The following is a 24,434-nucleotide window of genomic DNA, read 5'->3' on the forward strand; positions in this document are numbered from 1 at the left end:
GACGTCAATAGTACACAATCGGGTGGGCCTGTTCGCCAGGCCTCTCACCTTTTGCACCTAACCTTGCCAAGTATTCGTGCATACCTACCTAAGTCTGCCTACCTAGTTTAGTTTAGCAAACAGCGCTCAGGGGTATTAGGGAAGGGGAAGGAGGGGAGCATACTGCGCTCACATGCCAGTCGAGCTGCCCAGAGCTCCCGGAGCTTCCTAGGCTCGTGTTTGAGAGGAGCATCCCCCTAGCAGGTAGGAAGGCACATTTCCCGTGCAAGCATTCCCGTACTCGTTGATATAGCTGGCTGCCCTCTCCTCTCCCTGTCTTCCCATCGTGGGCTTTTTATTCTTCTCCAATTTCTATCGCAGAGCCATTCGACCGACTGCTGTGCTTGTGCACCACAAAACTCCACTTCCAAATCGAACGCCGGCCTGCGGCCTCCTCGCAATCATGCCTTCCGAATCCCGCGTCGAGAACCCCTTCTTCCATCCCCTCCTCTTCATCTTCCAGCTCTGGCAATGGTTTGCCGACAAGATCTTCTCGCCCACGCCCCCGGAGCCGAGCACACGCCTGAGCCGGCCCAAGGTCGCTGTCATTGGAGCTGGTATCACTGGCGTTACCTCCGCCGCCCATTGCATTGGGCATGGCTTCGACGTCGTCATCTTCGAGGCTGGTAGCCGCGAGAACCTTGGCGGCATCTGGAGTGTAATGTCCCTTTTTTGGAACGATCCTGCTAAATGTGATGCCTGCTGACAGCGACTACAGAAAGTGAACAACTCTTCGAGCCTGCAAATCCACTCAATGATGTTCCGTTTTCATCCCTCGGTCAAGTGGGAGCGCGGATACCCAGACAGACAACAGATCCTCAGCCAGGTGAAGCAGCTTTGGCACAAATATGGTCTGGAAACCCGCACCAAGTTCAACACGCCCGTCGAGAAGGTCTATCAGGATGAGAAGGGCAGATGGGTTATCAACAACACCGCCAATGGCCACTTTGAAGGCATCATCACCGCCGTCGGGACATGTGGTGAGCCCAAGATGCCCCGTCTCCCGGGCATCGAGGACTTCAAGGGTCACGTCTACCACTCCAGCCAGCTGACCGGGTATGTTCGCTTTGGGAATTCTTATCAAAAATGTTGGTGCTAACACCCTGTATAGAAAGAACGCCAAGGGCAAGAAGATGGTCGTCATCGGCGGCGGCGCCAGTGCTGTCGAAGCCTTGGAGTTTGCCGTGGATGAGGAGGCAGACAAAACTTATATTCTGTCTCGCAGTGACAAGTGGATTATTCCCCGCAACCCGATCGTAAACATGCTCCTCGCCATGAATATCCTGGGCCAAGAAACCCGCCTGTCATGGATCCCTGAGACTCTGTTGCGAAAGCTTTTCTACCGAGACCTGCAGGGGATCGCACCCCACGACAAGGGAATCTACATGGACACGCCGATGGTTAACAGCCAAGTCATGGACACCATTCGATCCGGCCGTGCAGAGTGGATTCGCTGCGACATTGAGGGCTTTACTGCCGACGGAGTCATTGTCAACAAACGCGCGCAGGGCGTTCCCAAGGGAGGACCCGGCAGAAGACAGGTTGTGCCTGCGGACATCATCGTCATGGCCACTGGCTACAAGCGTCCCTCGTTGGACTTCCTTCCCGATGACTGTTTCAACGAGCCGTATCAGCCTCCCAACTGGTACCTCCAGACTTTCCCCCCTTCCCACCCCTCCATCTCTGCTATCAATTGGTGAGCAACTCTCTGTTCCGAGATCAAAAGAGTCGGCTCTAACATACCACAGCACATACGTTTCAGCCATTGGAACCGTCGGTAACTGGCACATTGGTATCTACACCAGGATTCTCCTCATGTTCCTCATTGATCCCATGACAAGACCGCATCCGTTCTGGATGAAGGCCTGGATCGAGATGACCAAGCTTCTTAAATCCGCTTCTCCCACTGGTGCTTTTGACTTCTTTACTTACCTCGAGCTCATCTGGTGGTTTGCCTTCAGCGTCACCTTCAACCCGTTCCGATGGAAGTGGGCCTTCTTCGTCTTCTTTGGCTTGGGCTTCATGCTACCCAAGAGAGTCGTCGAGATCGAGAGCCGTATCCGCAACGGCATGGGCTTCCAGGATGAAGTTGGTCGCGACGTTGGACACAGCATCTGATGATTTCAGTGTCTACTGAATATTATCACGCAAAGCTTAACGACTGGTATGAAGATTGTTTTTCAAGGAGCGAGGGTGGAATCCGCTCCATTTCAGCCGCCCCATAGCTGATGTTGGTCGGCACGATGTCTCATATTGCCTCTTTCTCAAAGAACACACATATGAGAGCTATCACGAATCATTGAGAGCTTTAGAATAAATGAGACATATCTCGATCAATGTGGAATCCTTTCTCTCATCCCTAACCTAATTCGGCCGGTCTATACGTCTGCTAGATTAAGTGCACTTCGCTGTGATCGTCAACATCATCCTTCCCATCGCTTCATTTCCAGTGTATCGTGCTGCTGAGAGCCAGAAAACTTGGCAAACTTTGATGCCTCTCGTATTTGACTGGCGAGGTATCTGTTGATGTTTTCGTTCTTCAATCTTGACTCATTTTCTAGGGCTTAGTCGCCGATAATGAAAGGAGCCAATAGCTTTAACTTGCCGGAAGTACCAGTCTTACACGTCTGCAAGGGGTGCCGCCATGCGCCTGGATATCGGGAGAGACACCCGCCCGGGGTTTCCTAAGTCGGTCTAGTTTACCGCTCGGCATATCCGGTTCAGTCAGCTGCGTGCAAGCAACCATCGAGGGATCTGCGTCCCCTGCAGCACGGGATTGCTCGTTGCTGCAATTCATACGAATCTAGCTCCCTGATCTTGATGGCACTCCGCAGACCATGATCAAATTCTGACCGTTCCCAGAAGTTGCATCTGGGTCTAACAACCAAAAGTGAGGTAGTTTCCATGATTCAAGTGCCGTCCTTGAACGGTTCCATCAACGCCTGCAGCTCACTGCCACATGCGGGGCCCAATATCTGGACTACGCATCCTAGCCATCCGCCAGCCATGAGTGTGATGGTATGAAGCTTTCATTAACATGCATTTTGAGATTTATCTCCAATTCTTACATCCAATTCTCCTTGATCTGACAGAGGAGTTGCCCTAAATCAAGACATGGTTGGGACTATCAGACAATTCGTTCCCCGCTCACTGCAAGCTTGTCTCTGTTCGGGTCTATCTTTCTGGGCGCGGTCTCTATGGGGCAGCTTCCCCTTGTTTTGATGTGCGAATCCCTACCAATTCAGCCAAGCTAGATACCTTTACTCATGCCTTGATCGACGCGAGCGTGTTCAGCAAAATGCGAGTTTCCGAGCCCCTCCAGTCAGGGACGAGCTTCGGAAGCCTATGTCTCAATGAGGAATCAGAGATCGTTGTCTTGGCAAGAATCGGAGATCACCCTCAATGGCCGTAATACGAAGAGTTGGCTCTCCAAGGCCTTTATGACAGAGTTGTAAACCGCCTTTATAATTGGAACCTAAACCCCGAGAACCTGAGTGTGGTAAAGAGCATCAAATTCCTGACCATGCTTGGATTTCGCAAAAACCCATTGAGTGTGTTGCCAACCCCCCCCTTCTATTGATTAGATTACCTGTTGGAGAACTGCAACTGAAGTTTCATCGACTTTATACAGGCCGGCGGAAGCGTACCTCAACTTCTTCGTCACTCCAGTCTCTAGCCTCAGACGTTGCTGAGTCCATCGACAACGTAACCCCCGCCCCTGATACCAAGATGTCTGTCTACACACCAACCAACCAGCCATCGCTGGCCAGGCATTCCATCAAGGAGGAGCCTAGTGCTTCTCAAGCCGAGGAAATGGTCACCAGCGATACCTCTCGGTCGTCCTCCATCAGCTTGGACGCTTTGACGATGGTCGCCTCCAACGAAGCACACATGTCTAATAAGATTGTACGGGTCATCGACACCGCCAGACGCATCCAGAAGAAGTTGGTGCGCGAGGTCGAGGAAGTTTCCCATCAACACTTTCAGAGCATCGATCTTGAGGCCTACCTTGCCTATATTGCCGATGAGCGTCTGGTTCACATGCCCCCCAAGGGAAGCCAATGGGACCGCGTGTTGAAGTCAGCCGAGTTCTTCGGTTTCCAGCTTGACGGATACTCTCGCCACATCCAGTCTTTTATCGAGGGTTGTACCCTGGCTCGAGACACGGTTTTGGCCACTTGCTATCTGTTGCTGGAGGTAAGTCACAGCTCAACCCGACGTCTTCTAGTACAACCCTAACGCTCCTTTGATAGCTCGGCCATGACCAAGCTCAAGCTTTGGAGCCGACCTTCAATGCCCTCTACGAGCTTGGCCTGTTGCTCGGCCATGCCGTTAGACTCAAGGGCATGTTCACTGCGAGTGACGCCATTCGCTATGAGCTCAGCTGCATCTTCGACAGCATGGTCCGCCTCGTCGGAGACATTGCTATTCATTACCGAACACGTATTAACAGTATCTCCAGCGGATCGGTCACGATTAATTTTGACGCCCAGTTTGGTTCGCAAGTCACCAAGATCTGGACACAGAGGGAGCACCTTTTCAACCACATGTGGCAATACAAACTTGGTAGCAAAAGCCGTCGTCTTGATATCACCACCCTGCGTCGGCACCTGTTTCCCACAAGGGAGTCAGTGAAGTCACATGTTTATGGCCGTGTCGCCGATCGCAAACTGCGGGTCGACGGCACATGCGAATGGCTCTCCCGTGACCTACACGACTTCCTTAGCAGCGACAAAGACATCTTCACCGTCACTGGAGGTGAAGGCTGTGGCAAAAGCATACTTGCAACATGGATGAGAGAAAGGCTAGAACGCCCCATCAACCGTACTCAATACGAAACCCTCTCTTACACATTCTGTGAGTAGAAAGATGAAACGTTACCTAAAAAGGCCAGCTTCGCTAATATTATCTTCTCAGCAGCTGAAATCCCTTCGGAGAATACCTCTATCGCTTTCTTGAAGAGTCTTCTCTCCCAGCTTCTTGAGATCAACGTGGGGGATGTCTCACTCTTTGAGAAACTTGAAGTAATCTTTGAGCATGGATCTCCTCACCACAACAACGAAAAGCTCGAGGCAGACCTCTGGACGGCTCTTGATTTGAGCTTGACTTCTATTAATAATAAAAAGGTTAATCTGGTATTCGTCATTGACGGTCTGGATGAAGTCCTGGGCGGCGCGGCCAAGGCAGAAGAGCTTCACAAGCGCCTTCACACTAGCATCAGCAAGCTCCAGATGATCCAAGCCATCACTCTCTCACGACCCGTATCACACCTTGGCGGCAGCCACTGCAAGCATTTGGTCATCACGCCAGATCACGTCCGCGATGATGTTGAGCTCTATCTTGCCAACAGGCTTAGCCAAAATGACTGCTTCATGTCCCAAAATCCGGACGCCAGACGGGTCCTGGTGAAGCAGATTGCCGATCTGGCCAAGGGCTCATTTCTGTTCGCATACCTCTGTAGACGGCTGTTCGCAGCAGTCTCGGACTTTGGTACTTTTGTGGGCATGATCTCCAAATGCAACTCCGACATCAAGGCTGTCATCGGGGAGCTCATGAAGAAGGTTAACCTCAAGGAGGAGCATGGGGAAAGCAAGACTTACAACCTCTTAACCTTTATGGTCGCCGCAGAACGCCCCTTCACGGTTGGCGAGATGACTGATCTCCTAGGCGTATCCTTGTCTACTCGCGCCGTTCACTCTGACGCCGATGTGATGGGCACTGTGCGCAACACACAGGGTCTTGTTGTCGTCCGTCGTGGAACACTCCGATTCAAGCACTCTACCATCAGGAAGTATTTCCAGGGTCTCTGTGGATCAACCCTGATGTCTATTCAAGACTCCCATCGCAACCTTACCACGGCCCTCCTCCTCTTCGCAAAGAAAAGGTTCACTCACACCTGCGAGCCGTCCTTGGAGCCGATTGCCGAAGAATTCTTCCAGGAGGTCCTCCAGGCCTACCACATCGTCAGCTATATGATGCGTCATTGGATTTTCCACTTCCGTTCGTCGTCCTTGTGTGGTCAAAACGGCACGATAAGCCTGAACTCGGAGTTCAAAGAAGTCTTCCCAGACTCAACCTTTTTCTCCATGCTAGAATGGCACTACTGGCAAACTCAGTACGATATCCAGGAAACCATTGAGATGCACAACCTGAGTCTCCGTATTCGGCATACGTGTCTCGGCGAGAAGAGCACGCCCTACCTCCAGAGCCTCATCACCTTGGCAAGCCTTCATAGGCGACAGGCGGAATGGGAGATCGCCTCCGAGCTTTTATACAAGGCTTCAAACCTCGGCCGGAACATTCTATACAAGTTTAGCCCGCTTGTGGTTTCCTGCACCAACCTATTCCTTGCGTGCACCGAGACCCTTTCGTTTACTAAGCGGACAACCACAGCCACCCATCGTGAGGAGATGATCAAGTTCATGATCGAAATCTCGAAGAACAAGCAAGGTGGTCGCAGTGATGCTGTTATCAAGTGGCACAAAGCTCTCGCCAACCTCTATGTTCAGATCAAGGAGGAAGAGGCTGCGATGTCCATCTACAGGGATCTTCACATCATTGTCATCGCTCGATTCGGCAAAGGCTCACAGAACGAGGTCAAACTTGCTGAAGAAATTTCAGGTATGACTGTTGTTCTCGAAGCAGGAAACAAGAAGGGTGTCGAAATTGACCATTTGCGTAATATTCTTTTTGACACCACGGAAGAGCTTTCCTTCACTGATGTCCGTTGCATCAAGATCCTTGTCCGCTTGGCTCGCGACTACGAGGCCAAGGGGTATCTTGTCCAGGCGGAGAGGCTGTACGTCAGCATTTGGCGGGGCATCCTCGAGGCTTGCCGTACGAAGGCCACGACGGAGCTTCATGTTGAGAAGATCAGCATCGTTCTTGAGTACATCAATTTCCTCAAGCGCATCAAGCGGAACGAAGAAGCCTGTAACATCATTATCTGTGTCTGGTCAGAGTACGAAAACCAGCGCTTTGAGTCCGAGACTATCATGATTCGTCTCAAGGAGCTTGGTGTTATCGCTAGGTCTTTTGGGATACTCAGCGTGTCCATGAACATTCTGAAGAAGGTTTGGGGTTTCTTCAAGGAGAAAAAGACATTTGAGAGCGAGGAGGCCATCTCCACCACCACTATCATCACAGAGGTTGTCGAAGAAATCACCGAGACCATCGTCGAGACGAAGACGTCCGTCACAGTAGTCGAGACCGTTACCCGCGAGATTTGGGAGACCAATTATCAGCGCTGCCGCCAGGGCAAGGCTGACAGGCAGTTTTTCAATTCCTGTCTAGCCATGGCCAACCTCTACCTCAAACTCGAGAATTGGGCTGAGGCCGAGGCCGTGATTCGCAAGACTCTTGAAATGACATGGAAGGGCGTCTTGTCTGTCGACTCCACTATGACCATCGAGGGCGAATTCATCTCCGAGCGCGTAAGAGTCGCTCAGCGACTCGCTACGTGCTACCACCGCCAGAGGCAGTTTGAAAGAGCGGACGAGATCTATCTCCGCATTTACAATGCCTGCTTCTTGGGTTTGAATTCCGATAATTCTTTGGTTCTCGAGTCTGCCGAAGCTCTCGTTCAGTTCTACGAGGATTTCCACCGCCACGAGAAGGTAATCGAAACCTACACCAAGCTCCTGCAGCACTACCGTAAGCACCTAGGCGCCGGCCACAGCATGACTGTCCAGGTTCTTTATAAACTTGCTGCTGTCTACCACAAGCTAGGCCGCAAGGAGGCTTATAATTGTTACGCCGAAATTGTAACAATCTTCTCAAAGGATGGCTGCTGCCACGGTAGTGCGCTCGACGCAGCCATCGTCGTTCTTAATCACTACTACTCCGAGAAACGCTGGGATGAGCTCCAGAAGATCTGTGTGACTCTGTGGACTACCTTTATCCATCATAACCGCGAGGTCAAATTCACCCAAGAGATCGTTGAACTCATCTACGAGAGATACCGCTATGTCTTGGAGTTCCACGCCAAGGCAGAGTTCTCCGTCCGCTACAAGATCACAATCGAGTATCGCGACACTGCTACCAAGATTTTTGGCGCCTCAGCTGCTATTGTGATCAAGGCCTTGATTGCTCAGGCCGAGCTTTGCGAAAGCTCCAGCGAGCGCTGCCATGAGTCCATCACCATCTACGAGGAGATCATCAAGAAGTCAACGATTGTCAACATAGTTTCGGAAACGACTGTCAAGATGATCAAGAAGCGCTTGTCCAAACTGTATGTTACCGTCATAACAACCAATAAGGTAACGACTACTTCTACTATTGAACGCGCAATCGGAGTTAGTCTTGAGATCTACGGGCAGCTCAAGATTGATTTTGGCTGGTGGCATGAGAAGACACTTTCCAAGCTGAAGGAAATCATCTTGATGTACAAGAAGATTGGAAGCAAGGAGGCACACTCTTCCATCACTCAGATTCTTCAGCTCTCCGTTATCGAAGTCATCACCAATGTCAGGGTCTCGGCGAACCTGCACGCTGCTGCCAAGACATTGGCGTCCATCTATATCTCTGCTGGCATGGTCCACCATGGCCAAGACCTCCTTCGCCAGCTGCGTTACCTCCTCCTTTTCCCTGGATTTGAGGGTGCTGAGCAGGGAATAAACATCAAGGTCTCCGGCCAGTCCAGCAAGGTCTACCTGGTGTTCCTCATCTCTTTCGAACAGGCTTTGAACGGGGAGTCAAAGGCGACCTATAGCTTTTCCGGACTCATGGCTGACGTGCTTCTTGAGACGGTTCTCTACGAGCAATACACGTCTGCCATGTCAACAGTGACTGAATCTACCATGATTGAGACCATTATCGAGCCCGCGGCTCGCCTTCGCTTTGTTTGGGAGTCGCGTGGCCGCAAAGGTTTCGTGTCTGTGCTAGACAAAAAGCTGTTCCCCCTCTTCACCGCAAGATATGGCAAATTCCTCGGAAGCCATGACAGCAATGTCACATTTAGCTTCTATGAAGCGTTGCTTACCGAGATTGGCGGTGGAATCGCGGCCGATACGGGAACCGTCGACATTGGTCTCATGTCCTGCAAAGCAGCCTACACGTCCGTCAGGCGACTCATGATACTGGAGAACAACTTTGCCAAGGCCAATAGCGTGGCTAAGTGCGCATCCGAATTCGCCGGCTCCCAGCGATTCTACCATCAGCGCAACTGTCATGTCTGGGGCTTCCGCTTGGCCGAGGTTTTGGCTGGCATTAATGTGGACAACTGGAAGACGGCTGACGCAAAGCAAAAGGAAAACATGCTCACAACTAGCCGAAAAATCATCAAGAACGTTCTGGTTGCTCTTAAGGAAGATAAAATTGAGTCGGCCAGTCTCCGCTTCGAGGACATCTCCAGCTTGGTTTATCTTCTTGGTGAACAGAAGGAATGGAACGAGCTCGAGGTAAGCTCCCCTCTGCACTTAGGTTTCACGGTGAGGTTTAACTAACCATGGCTTCAATAGGCCATTCTCACTTCTCTTTGGCAGTCAAGAGAGGTGCAGCGCAACTACGGTATCTGGACACCCGACGTTGTGCTCAACATCGGCTCCTTTTTGGTAAACGCCCACGAGCTTGCCAATCACCTTGACCAAGCCATCAACCTGTGCGAAACCATTTACTACAACGTCCGTCAATCTCGTGGCGGTCTGGATCAGTCGGCTCTCTACTTCGCGAACCGTCTCACTTACCTTCTCCGGCATGCCAGTCGCCTCCACGACGCTGGGCGCGTCCATCTAGATGTTGCGTGCGATCTTGAGGAGCATCTCACAGCCACGCGTGGCGCAGACAAGGACGATCGTCTCCGCGCAGCAGCCGAGCTTCACCTTGACGGCATGCGGCGGTGCGGCTGGGCTACTCGTGGCGACGGCATGAAGAATACGCGGGAGATGCTCGAGCGGCTCAGGGGGTACGGGAGGCTGAGCGTGGCCCCCGTAGAGGAGTGGTCCGCGACGGATGAGAAGAAGGAGATGGGCCGTCCGTGGCCTGAACCGATCACTTGGAACCTTGGGAAGCCGGAGATGAAGGTGGCAGCCCCAAAGAAGAGAGATTTGGTCAACCCTGCCAAGGAGAGGTGGGGCCGCCTGGGCTTCAGGCAGTTCGGATTCGAAGCTGTCTATTAGATACCAAGGCATGAGGAACTTGGCTGCTGAATTCTATCAGCCATGTTGAAAGGCCCTGAGAGTGGCCGTGAATTGTGGTGGACGCCCGAGTCTGGGTTATCAAGGAATTTGGGGAACGACTATGAGCCCCACACTACGACCATCGCTGGTCAAGATTGAATTCCATTGAGTCTTAGTATTTGATATTTAGTGTATCGAGTGAATAGTTTCTTGTTATAATTATAATATGAAGTACACACTCAGATCATCTTTCATTGCTGTTTGAAGCACTATCTCTTCATCCAAGTCTTGTCGATAGTGCTCATCAATATTCGATATTACTTGAGCCATGGGCCACAATCTTCTGGCTGACTCGGGACTTACATCAATGATGAATCAAAGCCATGGCTAACGCAGACAATATCGAACCCTATTCAAGACAAGCATATTTCTAGAGCCAAGAATTGCTGCGCTCATACCTTGATTTACATGTAGCACTTGCGTATAGTATTATTCGATGAATGACATTGGCCAATGACGGCAAAGAAGCATCAGCCGACAGATCCCGGAAGGAACCGCCAAAGACCCGCTCCCGGACCCGGCTGGATGGTGGAATTCATGCTTGATAATGTACCACTCTGTATGGACGGCCAGCCAGGAATGAGATTCACTTCCTACTTGCCCCGAGAAAAGTCGGCATCGATTGGCATCAGTAGGTGCTAGGGATAGAGTTGTAGAGTGAAAGAGTGATGTATTGCCGAGTAATTATCGTAAAAGGCAGATACATATAGTGACTTGCGTGCCTGGCGTAGTATAGCAGTACATGACTTGTAGAATTCAGAAGTTATTTTTTCGGGTCATTCGCATCAGGAGAGCCTGGACCATGCCAGTGTCCCGTAGGATCAATATGCTGGTACGCATTGTGAACACAAAATGCCCAGCCACACTCCAACGAGCCCGTACTAACACCGCAAGGGTATCTGCTTAGTTGCCTGCCCCCGACATCACCCTCCGCCCACATATTCGCATGGATGGGCAATTCGAACGTCTTTGCTGCCTGTCTGGGCGCCTCGCAACTGCAACGCAGATGAGCTCCGGGGGCCCCATTCTGCGACTTGCCCACAACCTTGCAGTCCTTGCAAGCATCGGCCAGCCTGTAGCTGTCGGCAGTTTTGCATTAGCACAGCGTGGAGGACCTGTTAATTATATAGAGTGTCAGAGTACTAACCTCATCATCTTTTGCCAGGTCAGCGTGCCCCCTCCTGCATCGTTGAATGCAAGGCAGTTTTGCAATGGCAATTTTCTGACATGCTCGAACTCGCCGTTCTTCTTTCGACAACAGCTGTATAACATCCACTCTTCACGGACCGATACTGCCCTGAGTTTCTCCATGACGACGCGAGTGCCTTTGCAAGTTCCGCCAAAGGTGTCATACCCGGGCTGATCCTTCACGCCCTTTTCAGCCATAAGACCGTTGAGTTTGTGCAGACATCCTTCACTCCAACGGTCGTACCCAGGCGCATCTGGCTTGTCGCTTTGAGCGAGAACGAGGGTTGAAAACAAGAGGGTTAAGAGAACGGTGGCGAGCATATCTAGGCTGGCTTTTGATATTCGCTTTGGTGCAAACTTGATCATGAAGCTAGAACGAATATGAGCATAGGATCGGGTAGAGGGGCCATATATATATCAAGAGGTTAATGGCGGCTGAGAACCCTGAGGTTGAAACTTTCATATGCCCATGGACTCAGAACAATATTTTCTAGCCGCCAAAATCCACAAATTTGATGTAGTAGAGCTGTCACCTGAGTGGCTGTCTACAACCTTGTCACTCTGGGGTACCCTCCTATTGCCCATTATTCAAGCCCAACAGAGCCTGCGTTAGGGGCGAAAGGTAACAAAGGATGTTAATAGCGAATCTAGAACAGCCCTAACAGTCAACTTAACAACCCTCCCCTTTGACTTTGTGAGTAGCTTCACTTCCAACCATCCAGCCTTGTGGCCAAAGTTGGGTCAGTTGCCTACTTGATAAATATGTAGTCAGGTCATTTACATCCCTGAAGCCCAAGAGCTTCATGGTCACCCTTCTGGTGATAACATTCATTGGGAGGTGGGCACTTAGAGATAGTTTTATACCATCAACGAATAGCTCTGACTACTCATTACTGCTACAGACCGAGTAGAATCTGCCCATAAGGTATCTAGAATTAAGGACATACTCTTAGGTAAACACTCTGAGTCGCTAAATTTGCTAATACACTGAAGTAAGATGAGTGAGCATTCCGCCTTATTGTAGGCTCCAATTGTAATTACTGGTTCCACGAGAGATCAATATTTTTCTTCCTAGATTTCATATAATCTATCTCTCCGATATCTTCCAAGTTTGTACAATAATTATGGTATCACTGAAAATCCAAATATGTCTCCTCCAACGAACTCTGACGCCCTTTTCAGATGTGCTTCGATCCATCATCAATGCCCTTCGGGGAACCAGTCAAAACCTCCTCATCGAAGTCCTGGCTGTCGGTGTTGTAAGCAACACGAAGGTCGTCAATCTCGTCTCCAACCTCCATCCACCTATCGCTGCAGGCAGGAATCGGGGACACCTTGCACAGGCCCCAGTACATGCCACTTGAGACAATGAAGCCAGCAAAGAAATTGACGTTGTAGATATAGGTGGCACCTACGGGCACATCTCGACCGATTGCGCCCGCAAAGCCAACGACGTTAACCAGGATCCCGGAGATGTATGCAGCATAGCCGCGCCAGTGAAATCCGTAGGTAAAATAGTACGGTCCGGTCTTGCGCGCATCGTATAATTCCTTGACCTCGAGATATCCCCGGCGGACAAAGTAGTAATCGGAGCACATGACGCCGGCGATAGAACTGAGGAAAACACTGTACGCCGACAAGTACGTGGTGAACTGGTTGGCGGTGGTGAGAAGCGTGTACGGGCACATGGCCAGACCCACGGCAGCACAGATGTATCCACCGCGGCGGATGCTGAGCCATCGAGGTAGTAGAGCCGTCATATCAGTACCGGCCGAAACCGAATTGGCGGCGATGTTAGTTCCGAGTTGAGCCAAGGCGAACGATGCGGCAATCACAAAGACGCCGAATCTCTGGCCCGAGCCGCCGTCGTCAATGAACCTTTCAAGGAGGTCGAGCGGATCCCAGATCTCCTTGCCGTAGATGACCACCGAGGATGAAGAGACCATGATTCCGATGAACGAGGTTAAGGCGAAGCCAAGGGGAATTGTGAAAAGCTGGGACCATAGCGCATCGCGAGGCTTTGAGGCGAAACGGGAGAAATCGGGGTCGTTGACGATGAGCGTCGCAAAGTTGGCGATGGAGGACATGACACCCTTGACGAATTCCCAGGCGAGCTCGCTACCCTGCTTTTTGGCGGGTTGGCGTACTACGGGGCCGATACCACCAGCACGAACGATGGCCCAGATCATGAAGGCGATTCCAGCGCAGGGAACGGCGTATGACTTGACCGTAAACAAGTGGCGAATCTTGTGAACTGGGAACCAAATGGCGGGTAGGGAGCAGAGCCAGAAAATGAAAAACGACACCCAGTCCGCTGTGGTGGTGCCGGAATCATCGGGGAAAGTATTGGGGATCTCATCGCGGTCCTGGTGAGTGGTTAGATTGTGACATTCGGACATGGCTCCGAAACCGGCTGATGCGACTCACCCACGACTTCCAGATGGAACGAATCATTAAATAAACGCAGTGGCCTCCAATGTAAGACTGAACACCGTACCAGACACAAGCTGGTTAAAATCAGCAAACGCTTCTATGGGGAGGAATGCTGCCAGACATACCCATAGCCGCACGGTTGAAGACAGGCCACAGACTACCCCAGATGCCAAAAGAGGACCTGTTGACGACGGGGAAACCGATGTGGTACTGAGCGCCGATACGGCCGGTTAAGCAAATGAAGCAACCGGCAATGGCATAACCTATCCAGACACAGAGCCACGACTGCCACCATGAGAGACCGTTGACGATCATGGAAGATGAGATCATCCAGGTGTTGACGTTGAAGGAATCTGCGATCCAGAAAGCCACGAAGTTCCAAGGACCCCACTGCCGTCTCTCGGGCTCGACACTTTTCAACTGTCAGTAACGAGGCCACCACATGCTACACGAACAGCATTCAACGCCAGATGCTTACGGTTTCAGGTCATAGTTGGTAAGCTACGAAATGCGATTGTCAGCCTCTGCTCAGATGCCCATAAGTTTACTGGGCGGGCAGATCCATACCATCAGCTGTGCGCTGGTTAGCCCGGGTTCCGACGTGACGGCGATTTTGTCGGCCCAGTATCTCCATCTTGAGGTGTGAGCCTTCTCCGGCCGGGCGGTAGTGGTCGCGGTATCCATGTCCATCTCGGCAGTCTAAGCAAGGCGACGAGGGATATGTGTGCGGTGTCTTGTTTCGGTCGAGCAACACAGGTTATAGGCAAGTTTAAGAGGTTGCTAGCCGTTTAAAGACCGGGACGAAGACTGTCAGACGTTGCGATGACGCTAGGCACGTGGAGTAATGGGCCGAGAGCCAGAAAATTGGGTTGGAGGGTGAGACGGATTAAGATCTGCACGGATAACAGCCCAAACAGTGGCAATTCCAAGGCCGTCGACTGAGGGGAACGCTCCAGTTGGTCTCACGCCACGGGACATTGGAAACTAAACAGCGGAGGAGGTCGCCAGATATATATTTTACTTACTGGGCCGGGGTCGGTATGGGGAGGCCGATAAAGAAACATGGAGCCTCGTTAGCCGCTCCGCGTGTCGAGCGGCATCGATTAATAGACCCGGAAATCGCACGGACGCTACCCCCACATTGACAAGCTCTTCAATCTCGTCTGCATCCTCTCTGCCTTCTCTCCAAGACAAGTTTGGATGAGGAGAGTGGACATGAGGTATCCGTACGCATGCAAGGCATCCCACGAATCCAGGCAAGGGTGTCCGGTCTCGCCGCGATTAGGTACAGCAGTTCCGGCGGCCTTGAGAGCAACATCAACGTATAATCTGATCGAGTAAGAGGACAAGCCCTGCACAAATCTGATATTCTGGGCCCTTTTTCTTGCGTTCGTTATTGGTTTGTTCCGAGGAAATCTTCTTATCAGGGGCGTCGAAAGTGGCACTAGGACCCCGTCCCATGGGTGACGAGGAACGGCTCCCGCCGAGCAGGACATGCCCCCCATGATGCCCAGCATGGGATGGTGTAGCCACCATAATATGTTTGATAAGCTAGCTCTCTCTGGCAGGGGTAGCTTATCATTGGTCGCAAAACCCTGCCGGCTTGAAAAATCCATTACTCGATCTCATCGAGTCAACTTCAAAAATGGGGCGGATTGTGGCATGGTGTAGGTCCTACCCTCACGCAAACGAGCCTGGGATGAACCGAGCGATCTTCCAGGGAGGAAACTCTGACGGATTGTGGCACAATCTAAGCTTCTTGTCGTCTTATTTTTCCAAGCTCACCTCATTGTTTTGTTATAGCAGGGAACCGGCGCAACCTCAATAGCAATCCGGCTTCAAAACGCAACATTCTATATTGGCAGTTTGGAGAAGAAAGACCCTTGAATAATCTTCAACTTGACGTCAAAACAATGGCTTGCTTGGATCTAGATGATCACCTGCCAGGCAAGCAAGTCGCATCGTTTTTTGAGGAGGATCGCGAGTGACTGGTGCAATCTCGACAGCTCGCATGCTACTATTATTCCGTATTTTGGGTAAATGGGATTCGGAACCATCTACCGCTAGCCTTTGACCCTGCAACTACCGGTACACCTTGGTTTGACTCGCTGCTGATAAGACGATGACTAGAATGTCACATCGAGATAAGCACGAACCCAAAAGCAGAATCCATCCACTCAAATTCATGTGGCTGGGAATCCACCGTGCGATCGACACACTAACACATTCCACTTATCTCCAGACCTGTTTCCCCATTCCTGGCACTCAAAGACAAACACCTAAACAGCAGCGAGTGAAGTGCCACAGTGCCAACGTCCCTAGGCTTCTATTCCAGCCTTGGCTGCTTGGTCCAGAGGATGGCCATTAAAACTTAATAGAACCGTGGCCGTCGCCGCGTCCCAAGGAGTAATCATGTCCAACAACATGAAAGGCTGTCATTGCTGGGGAGTGCCGAAGTCTGTCTGGAACATGAGGCGAATTTTCTATTTTTCCGGAATTCCAAAGTTACCGAAGACCCCCGGAAGTTAAAAACTCTAATCTGAAGCCCGATCAAGACAAGCGTGACAGCCGCTCTAACCTGTCGGGAAGATCCATGGGATTGGATGTTCTGGTTTGGAAATATTCGCACCGGCTAGCGCCACTTATTGGTGGCGGGAGATAATATTGTGGCTGGTGTCCAACGGATTCGACAGTTCTTGACTTTTGTCGTGAAGCTGGAATAGCTTCGTGTGGCTAGTATCAGTGGCAGCCACCGCAGATGTGGCGTACCACCCGCACGCACCGCTCGGGATAGGTATTTCTACTACTTCTCCGGTTCGTAGATTCTCAAGAGGACAACTACTTTACTCTCAAATGACCAGACGCTGCGGTTCATCACAACTTTCATTTCAGAGCATGTCCAGTTGATGCCTCGGATTTGCGTTGTTGATTTGAAGCCACCAATCGGTTCGGCGGTGACTCTGTTCATATCGCAGATGTGAAGGCGGCTAGTTTTCACGTTTAGGTCAATAGAGAGCAACACGGTTCATCCAATACTTTGAGCATTGTCAACTGCAAGCGAAGACCTAATAACGTGTGTGCCGAAACGTGATAACAGTCGCAAAAGCTTGTGGACTAAGGCATGAATTGTTTCGAGGCTCTGACACGTGTGATGTGATTTTCTGAAGGTCGAACCACGTACTAACTCGTAGTTCTCTTTGGGTGCCTCAGATTATTCTCCGCTCCGTACAACAAGAAAGATCCATTTCAAAAGCGGTTTTCTTTCTGTCGATGTGTTAATCATTTCCCCGGCCTGAGTGTCGGCGTTTGAAGTGCGGTTGAAATTCGACACCATGTCATTTGCTGTAGCAACCATGGGATCAGGCAAATAAAGCAAGCCACCTTATTTTCCAGTCCCCCAAGAAGACGCGCAAGAATTCTTTCTCTTAAGCAGACAAATGTGACATGCAAAGTGCCGACTGGTAGAGTCCAGGTAAGGCTTTGCGTTGGGCATGTCAACATCGTCTATCCACCAATAACAGCTTCGAATTCTCCGGTCTTGCGAGTGCCTAAAGACCTCCAAGCCCCCCCCCCCCCCCCCCCCCCCCCCTAGCATATTCTAGCCCGGTTGTCTATGCCAAATACTAACCAAATGTCTCTCCGTTTCCGTCGCTGTCGCATGGCAAAGTGCTGAGACCCTGGGTGACTTTCACCTGCCCACTTACAAGGCCTGGCTTCAAAAGCACAACATAGTGGTGTCCCATTAAGGTACTCGGTGGGACAGACTAAGGAATCTTATCGTAATTATCAAGCTGAATTGCCTCATCTTTGTGGGTACTCCTCCCTTCCGCTAGCCATTTCTCCGGAATTGTCCCGCCTCCTCTTCTCATGAGGTGCCGCGCTTCGTTTTCACATCGTGGACTGTGTGCTTTACGCCATTGACAGCAGCCCTTTCATTGCTGCGACTTCACACCAAGATGGCTCTGCATCTAATCTCTCAATGTTGGCCGCCCCTATGGTCTGTACTGGCCACGCTAGCAATGGCAGCGCAAGTGATAATGGCGCAAGAATGCAACTACGTAGGCGGATGGTCCCTGAGATACCCTGCTTCTTCCTGTCCCCGGGACGCCCCTTTCGAGTGTGGCAAGGCGGGGGATCTGCAAATGCGGTGCTGTCCAACAGGACTATCTTGTGCAGGTGATGGAAGCTATGTCGGGAATTACTGTTGTCCGGGTAGGTGCTTCTTTCCCACTGCAAACCATTTCTTGTTCCAGCCTCTCCATGTTGAGGCGATTGTGGACATGCAATTGGTCGCTTACTCCCGGAAACACAGATTCTACAGACTTGAGGGAATGCCAAGATTTGGTGTTTGAATATCCCAAGGTATTGCGCTTAGTCTCTATCCGAATTGCCCTTAAGTAATGAGCTAACAGTCCAGTGTCCTGTATCATCATGGAATCTTTGGGCTGCAAATGAAACCGTTAACAACGAACCTCACACTGGTGCTTGGTGTTGTGAGCCCGGCTCGATAGGCATTTACCGAAATAACGGAACCGTCAATTATTTCTGCACGACCACTACCGTAACTACTCTCCAGACGAATTTCTATTGGGCTATGTCCATGACTACCGCGTCTTGCTCCGCAACAATACCTACTTTAGTCTCTTCCACGAAAAATCACGGAGCCTCTGCCCCGCCCAGTACGACTAGTTCTGACAGCAAGAACGATGCTGAATCTTCTGGGGCATCCAGCGGGGTTATCGCTGGAGCAACCGTCGGTGGCGTGGCTATAGTCGCCTTGATAGCTGCAGGACTTATCCTTTATCTAACGAGGAAGAATAAGTTGAAAGCCGAGGGGGTTCAGGCAGGTGGTAGCAAAACGCGGCATGTGAACGAACTTGAGGTCATGGAACCTCGATTCGAGATGGACGGCACAGATCCACCGTACGAACTTGATGCTACGACAGAAAATATACAAGAGGAAGGATATTCGCCAACAAGTAAAAGACCAGTATGAGTTACAGAAAGAAATTTATTTCTTCAAGTCAGGATAGTCTGAAGATGCTGCCGTCTTTTAGTAAATTCAATGAGGCATTTCCGCTTCTCGAAGAGGGCCGGGACTAAGACCATTAACAAGTTTAGTAAGCCGAGACGATCACAACTCTAAGGATCTATGCGACACATATATCTCCACGCGGATTCGAGAATGACTAGCCCGAGGCGGGAAAGATGCCGTCGTATATTGACATCGCGAAACAATAACGCACTGATCCGCTGGTCTGTCGTCTTCTTCACTATGTTCAATCACTTTGCGTACATAGGTTTCGTAAGTCTAATTAAGAAGACGTCTAAAAATAAGATCTCCATCTCAAGCTGGCACCGTGGGTTATGGGATACCACATCGCGACCTACATACGTGGAGACTTCTTTTGATGATGCCAAGTTTTCGCTGACGCTAGCGGCGAAACGACTAGCCTAATGATGGTTTAATGTACTTCATTCATCGAAAGGTGACCGTACCATCCCGTAGAGTCTCTCATGAAAATGCTACCAAAGATCAGCGCCTGTTGGATGCCTTCGGGCTGGGAAGCGTCCCCGACAGAGATCTTCTGCAACGCGAAGTGGTATTAGCCGAGGCCCGCAAGATCTGGACTTATAGTCTGCTTTTCCCTGGTCATGAAGAAAATTGAGATCTCACTGTTGGCAAGAGGCCCAGTTGCCTGCTGGAGGGGCTCCTGTCCGGTGCTGTGGAACACATGAACCGTACTACCAGTCAAGTTAACAAGGCCTCGGCGTTCGGGACACACATCAGGCACATGCTTGGCATTGAAGTCCAACTTCATCACAAAGTTCTCAAATTGCCCATCGACGGAGGGCGTGGAGGGGAATATCTTCTCGGGTAGCGTGGCCTTAAAATTGCCAAAGATTGCAATCTCGTTGCCGTTGTCGACACCGGTGCATTCACCGAACTGGTGAAAGCTGAAATCCTTTAACTCTAGGTTCACGATCTGATATTCATGGGTGTAATTTAGGGGCTTGGTGGCGTCACGCTGGACAGAAAAGTGAAAGAAGCAAATGGTGCAACGAAGCTGCAAAAAAGACATTGGGGGACGAAAGTGCAGAGAAGAGAATGCTAAATCTCGTTAAGAATATCAGCGGGCATTACTGACAAGAAATATAAAATTCAACGGAGCTGCTGGGCGAACTTCCGCCATGATTCCGATGCCATTCAAAGATAGGGTTCAAGACTTCAGACCGCCCCTGATAGACTTACAACATCAGACCCCAGCTTTGATATTAAACTTTATTAAACTTGACACGGAGTATGAACTTTCGGTGCAGGCCAACGTTTTGGGCGTACAATGCCATATTGAGGGTTACACCTCCAGAATACCAAACTTGTCGAGGGTGTTACATAAAGGGTGCTGTGTGCAACTTTAAGAGGTCCCACTGATATTTTATCGAAATCTCATATGATAGCTTTCGGGCAAACGGTAGACATCAGGGAGAGAGATGTAATCTGGGGTGGAACGACTGAGGGTACTACAGCAGGTGGCCGACCAGACTTGTCTATAGGGCACGACGGACGTGGCCCACGTTAGTACAGACAGCTAGGATCCTTCCACCGAGATTTCTGACATGGCTTCACAGTCTTTCTGCCAAGTCATTCATTAGCTAGTGTGTAGGTGACGTATGCTCGACTGCAGATTGTCTGGCCCAAATGTTCCCCTTCACCGACTCACACCGAGCTCGGTGTACCCCGCACGGAGCTCGGTACGGACGGTGACAAGCCGAGGCAAATCGCCTGAGCTCCGTGGACCAGGTCTCCCCGGATGTCCCCAACCTCGCTCGTTCTCACCCGCAACTCTTATCAATGAACGTTGGCGCTCCCTCTACTTCGACCGGTACATATCCAATCGATGAAATAGGTTCCTTATAAAAACGGCTGCGAAACTTGGATCGGTTTCCTTCGCCGACACTCTCAACTGGGATAGCCTCCTATACTTCATCTCCGCCTCCGCCTCCGCCGCCTCAGCCACCGCCGGCCCAGAGCTTCACATCGCATCTCTCGCCATACCCTTGCCACGGGTGCCAAGTTCTCTTCAACTCGCTCATAAACTTCACAATGGCCCAGAGGCCAAGCTTCGCGACTCCGCCCCCGTCCGTCCCGGACGTGGACGTCTCCTTCCCGCGCCCGCACGTCCTCCTCGTCACACTCAACCGGCCCCGCCAGCTCAACTCCATCCCCGCCGAGCTCCACTACGCCCTCGCCCGCCTCTACGACTGGTACGACGCCGAGCCCTCCCTCCGCTGCGCCGTCCTCACCGGCACCGGTCGCGCCTTCTGCGCCGGCGCCGACCTGAAGGAGTGGAACGCCCGCAACGCCTCCGCCGGCACCGCCGCACCCCCGACCCCATCCGCCGACCCGACGCCCGTCGCTGCCGTCGCCCCATCGGGCGGCGAAAACCCCGGCGACGGGTGGCGTCCGCCCGCCGGCTTCGGGGGCCTGTCGAACCGCGACGGTAAGAAGCCCGTCATCGCCGCCGTCAATGGGCTCTGCCTCGGCGGCGGCATGGAGATGGCCATCAACGCGGACCTGGTCTACGCATCCACCGAGGCCCGGTTCGGCCTCCCCGAGGTGACCATCGGCGTCATCGCCGTCGCCGGCGCCCTGCCGCGGCTCATCAAGTCCGTCGGCCGGCAGAGGGCCTCGGAGATGGCCCTCATCGGGCGCACCGACTACACCCCCGAGCAGCTGCTCACCTGGGGCCTGGTCAACGAGGTGGTGCCGCCCGGCTCGCTGATGGAGACCGCCATCGCCGCCGCCGAGGCGATCGCGAGGAACTCCCCGGACGCCGTCATCGTCTCACGGGAGGGGCTGAAGAGCGGGTGGGAGCCCGTGGGCCCCGTGGGGGCGACGGCGGCCGTCGAACAGGGCATCTACCGCAGGATGGAGGCCGGGGAGAACATGACGGAGGGCGTCAAGAGTTTCGTCGAGAAGAGGAAGCCCGTGTACAAAGATAGCAAGTTGTGAGCACCGTTCAGCGCAAGGAAACTTGGCGACAAAATGTATGATTATTGCTATGCCGCCGAGGTGTACACTCAAGAAGAAAAAGTCCTGTTTTTACTACGTTACACTAAGCAGACCGTTGGATATCACAAATCAACCCCTACTGCAACCTGACCATCCTGAAAACCCAAAGAGGATGCCCTACCAGCCCGCACACACCTACGCTTTGGTATCATCCACCCAAAGTAGCGGCCTCTTCCTTGTTCTCCACACGGTGGACCTCTCCAGAGCCCGACTCGAAAGCCTTGTCGTTGACGATGCCGTTCCCCTCGCCGGGGGTGCCCATGCTCGCTTTCCAGTACAGCTGGACCTTGCCGCCAGTGAACAGCCTGTCGATCTGCTCGAGGCTGAGGTTCCGCGTCTCCGGGTAGAAGAAGTAGATGAGCGGGATGAAGAGGGCGTTGAAGACGCAAAAGTAGACGTATGTACGCCAGCCGATGTTCTTGATGCTGACGGGGGTGATCTCGACGACGAGGAAGGTGAATATCCAGTTGGACGCCGTCGCCAGCGCCGCGGCGCGGGTGCGGATGGCGAGGGGGGCGTACTCGGCCGGCAGCAGCCAGGGGATGGCGAGCAGGCCGACAGCGAAGAAGAAGTTGAAGAGGAAGAGCATGACGATGGCGACGATGCCGGCGGGCACGCTGCCGTTGGAGACGGTGCCCGCGAGGACGGCCATGCAGGCGCACTGGCCCGCCGCGGCGAAGAGCATGAGCTTCCTGCGGCCGAGGCGGTCGATGATCCAGATTGGGATCAGGGAGGAGAAGAAGTACGCAATGCCGTTGAACCCCGCGAGCAGTAGGGAGAGGCTGTGCGTCATGCCGACAGACTCCTGGAAGATGACGGGAGCGTACTGGTGAGGTGTTAGCTATGTAGCGTCTGGGGTTGTGTAGCATATAGGGTTTGATTCTAGGAGACTACTTGCATAAGTTATGAGGTTGATTCCCGACAGTTGTTGCATGAATTGACCTCCGATCCCGAGCATGGTGCGGTAAAAGAACTTTTGGTCGCCGTTCTTGAACATCATCCGGAAGCTGCCGGCGTTGGCGGCTTCGCGCTCTTCGCGGATCGCGACCTGGATCTCGACCAGGTTACGCTCCAGCTTGGGCTCGGTATCGGTGATGGACTTGGCGTTCTTTTCGACGGCCCAGAGGATGTGGCGGGCCTCGTCGTGGCGGTCGTGCGCGATGAGCCATCTGGGCGACTCGGGGAGGACCAAGACGCCGAAGAAGGTCACGACGGCGAACAGGATCTGCAGGGCAAGCGGGAAACGGAACTGGGCGTCATTGGCGACGAAGCTCATGCCGTAGTCGACCCAGTAGGCGGTCATGACGCCAAAGATGTTGATGGCGAGCTCGATGGCCAGACCACGTCCTCGGCTGTCCGCCTTCATCAGCTCCGAGTGCCACACGGCTTTTATCTCCAAGATCAGCATTTCCCATAGTCGCTGCGTCGTCCACCCATCGCCCGGGCGTTGGAGATCAACTCACGAATGGTGCTGGTGTTCATGCCGTTGCCGAGCCCGGCGACTATACGGCCCACAATCAGCTGCGGGATGCCGAACGCCGCGGCCTGCAGCGCGGCGCCGATGCTGAGCACGACGCAGCCGATCATGATGCACTTGCGACGGCCGAGCTTCTCGCCGACCAGCAGACAAAAGATGGCGCCGAAGAAGCAGCCGATCTCGTAGATGGCGACAACTGTGCCCTGCAGCGAGGAGCTGCCGCCGCTACCGTTAGTCGTGTCGATCTCGGGGAAGGTCCGTGTGAAGGCGTAGCCGGTGAGGAGGCCGGACATGACTCCCTGGTCGTATCCGAAAAGGAGGAAGCCGGAGCCCGCCGTGGCCGTGATGGCCCAGTTGAGCGGTCGCCCGACTAGGATGGTCATGACGAAGAAGAGTTAACAAAAGAGAGTCTAGAGCCGTCGATGGTCCACGTTCCAGGGACGGAAGAACGCCTTTCTCGCGACGGGCCTGATCGCGGGTGACGAGAGTCGAGGAGTTGGTGTGACCGGGTCAGGGAGACGAAGAGGAGAACACCCCGCTTCACGATAGATGGGGATGCGGTTCTACATGTACAGAACACCAGGGCATGCCGTGCAGCGTTGGTGTTGAGTAGGGATTTGAGGAATGGCAGACTGTAGCCACCCAGGGATGCACACTTTCTTTAGTCTCCCCGGCATGAAAAACCAATTGGATCGGCTCAAAGCAACATCATTTGATTGCTGTCAAGCCCTTGAAGAGAGGAAGAGAGAGCGCGTGTCAAGTGTCACATCCCGCCACCCATGCAAGGCCCCCCCCACCCCCCCACGGAAAACCGAATAGAGTGAGGGACCCCAGCGCGGAGAAACGATGAGACCAGATCAGATACCTCTATGGAGTAGGTATCAGGGTGATTAACGGCCCGCAGTGAGTCTCACGTGGTTGCTGTGGGCAGTTGGAAGCGTCTTGACACGCGATTGGCTCTCAACCAACTGACTCGTCGGGACTGGGATGGGGCGGGAAAGACTTTTCTCAAGCCCAAGGTAGAGCCTCGTCCTGTGTTCTTACTACC

General features: G+C 52.5%; 7 protein-coding genes across 7 annotated transcripts; 3 read left to right on the plus strand and 4 right to left on the minus strand.

The window, feature by feature from the left end:
* Nucleotides 1-442: 442 nt before the first annotated feature.
* On the plus strand, nucleotides 443-2,157 carry GLRG_09900 (monooxygenase; the record flags this gene model as incomplete). Its single annotated transcript, XM_008100585.1, has 4 exons — nucleotides 443-697; nucleotides 758-1,095; nucleotides 1,151-1,735; nucleotides 1,788-2,157. 4 exons carry the CDS (start codon nucleotides 443-445, stop codon nucleotides 2,155-2,157), a joined length of 1,548 nt encoding a protein of 515 aa, XP_008098776.1.
* Nucleotides 2,158-3,768: 1,611 nt separating this feature from the next.
* Nucleotides 3,769-10,154, plus strand: GLRG_09901 (uncharacterized protein; the record flags this gene model as incomplete). The annotated part of the gene is made up of 4 exons (XM_008100586.1): nucleotides 3,769-4,236; nucleotides 4,293-4,896; nucleotides 4,957-9,437; nucleotides 9,498-10,154. The coding sequence occupies 4 exons, from the start codon at nucleotides 3,769-3,771 to the stop codon at nucleotides 10,152-10,154; spliced, it is 6,210 nt and encodes a 2,069-aa protein (XP_008098777.1).
* An 823-nt stretch (nucleotides 10,155-10,977) lies between these two features.
* GLRG_09902 (uncharacterized protein) lies at nucleotides 10,978-11,723 on the minus strand (the record flags this gene model as incomplete). Its single annotated transcript, XM_008100587.1, has 2 exons — nucleotides 10,978-11,287; nucleotides 11,362-11,723. The coding sequence occupies 2 exons, from the start codon at nucleotides 11,721-11,723 to the stop codon at nucleotides 10,978-10,980; spliced, it is 672 nt and encodes a 223-aa protein (XP_008098778.1).
* Nucleotides 11,724-12,580: 857 nt separating this feature from the next.
* GLRG_09903 (uncharacterized protein) lies at nucleotides 12,581-14,525 on the minus strand (the record flags this gene model as incomplete). The annotated part of the gene is made up of 5 exons (XM_008100588.1): nucleotides 12,581-13,768; nucleotides 13,830-13,909; nucleotides 13,961-14,247; nucleotides 14,314-14,336; nucleotides 14,403-14,525. 5 exons carry the CDS (start codon nucleotides 14,523-14,525, stop codon nucleotides 12,581-12,583), a joined length of 1,701 nt encoding a protein of 566 aa, XP_008098779.1.
* A 4,775-nt stretch (nucleotides 14,526-19,300) lies between these two features.
* GLRG_09904 (uncharacterized protein) lies at nucleotides 19,301-19,918 on the minus strand (the record flags this gene model as incomplete). Its single annotated transcript, XM_008100589.1, has 2 exons — nucleotides 19,301-19,423; nucleotides 19,622-19,918. 2 exons carry the CDS (start codon nucleotides 19,916-19,918, stop codon nucleotides 19,301-19,303), a joined length of 420 nt encoding a protein of 139 aa, XP_008098780.1.
* A 1,022-nt stretch (nucleotides 19,919-20,940) lies between these two features.
* On the plus strand, nucleotides 20,941-21,849 carry GLRG_09905 (enoyl-CoA hydratase/isomerase; the record flags this gene model as incomplete). The annotated part of the gene is made up of 1 exon (XM_008100590.1): nucleotides 20,941-21,849. The coding sequence occupies one exon, from the start codon at nucleotides 20,941-20,943 to the stop codon at nucleotides 21,847-21,849; it is 909 nt and encodes a 302-aa protein (XP_008098781.1).
* Nucleotides 21,850-22,057: 208 nt separating this feature from the next.
* GLRG_09906 (uncharacterized protein) lies at nucleotides 22,058-23,769 on the minus strand (the record flags this gene model as incomplete). Its single annotated transcript, XM_008100591.1, has 3 exons — nucleotides 22,058-22,735; nucleotides 22,808-23,295; nucleotides 23,373-23,769. 3 exons carry the CDS (start codon nucleotides 23,767-23,769, stop codon nucleotides 22,058-22,060), a joined length of 1,563 nt encoding a protein of 520 aa, XP_008098782.1.
* Between the last annotated feature and the right edge of the window lie 665 nt (nucleotides 23,770-24,434).

This window comes from Colletotrichum graminicola (assembly GCF_000149035.1).
Source record: "Colletotrichum graminicola M1.001 genomic scaffold supercont1.53, whole genome shotgun sequence".
NCBI lineage: Eukaryota > Fungi > Ascomycota > Sordariomycetes > Glomerellales > Glomerellaceae > Colletotrichum > Colletotrichum graminicola.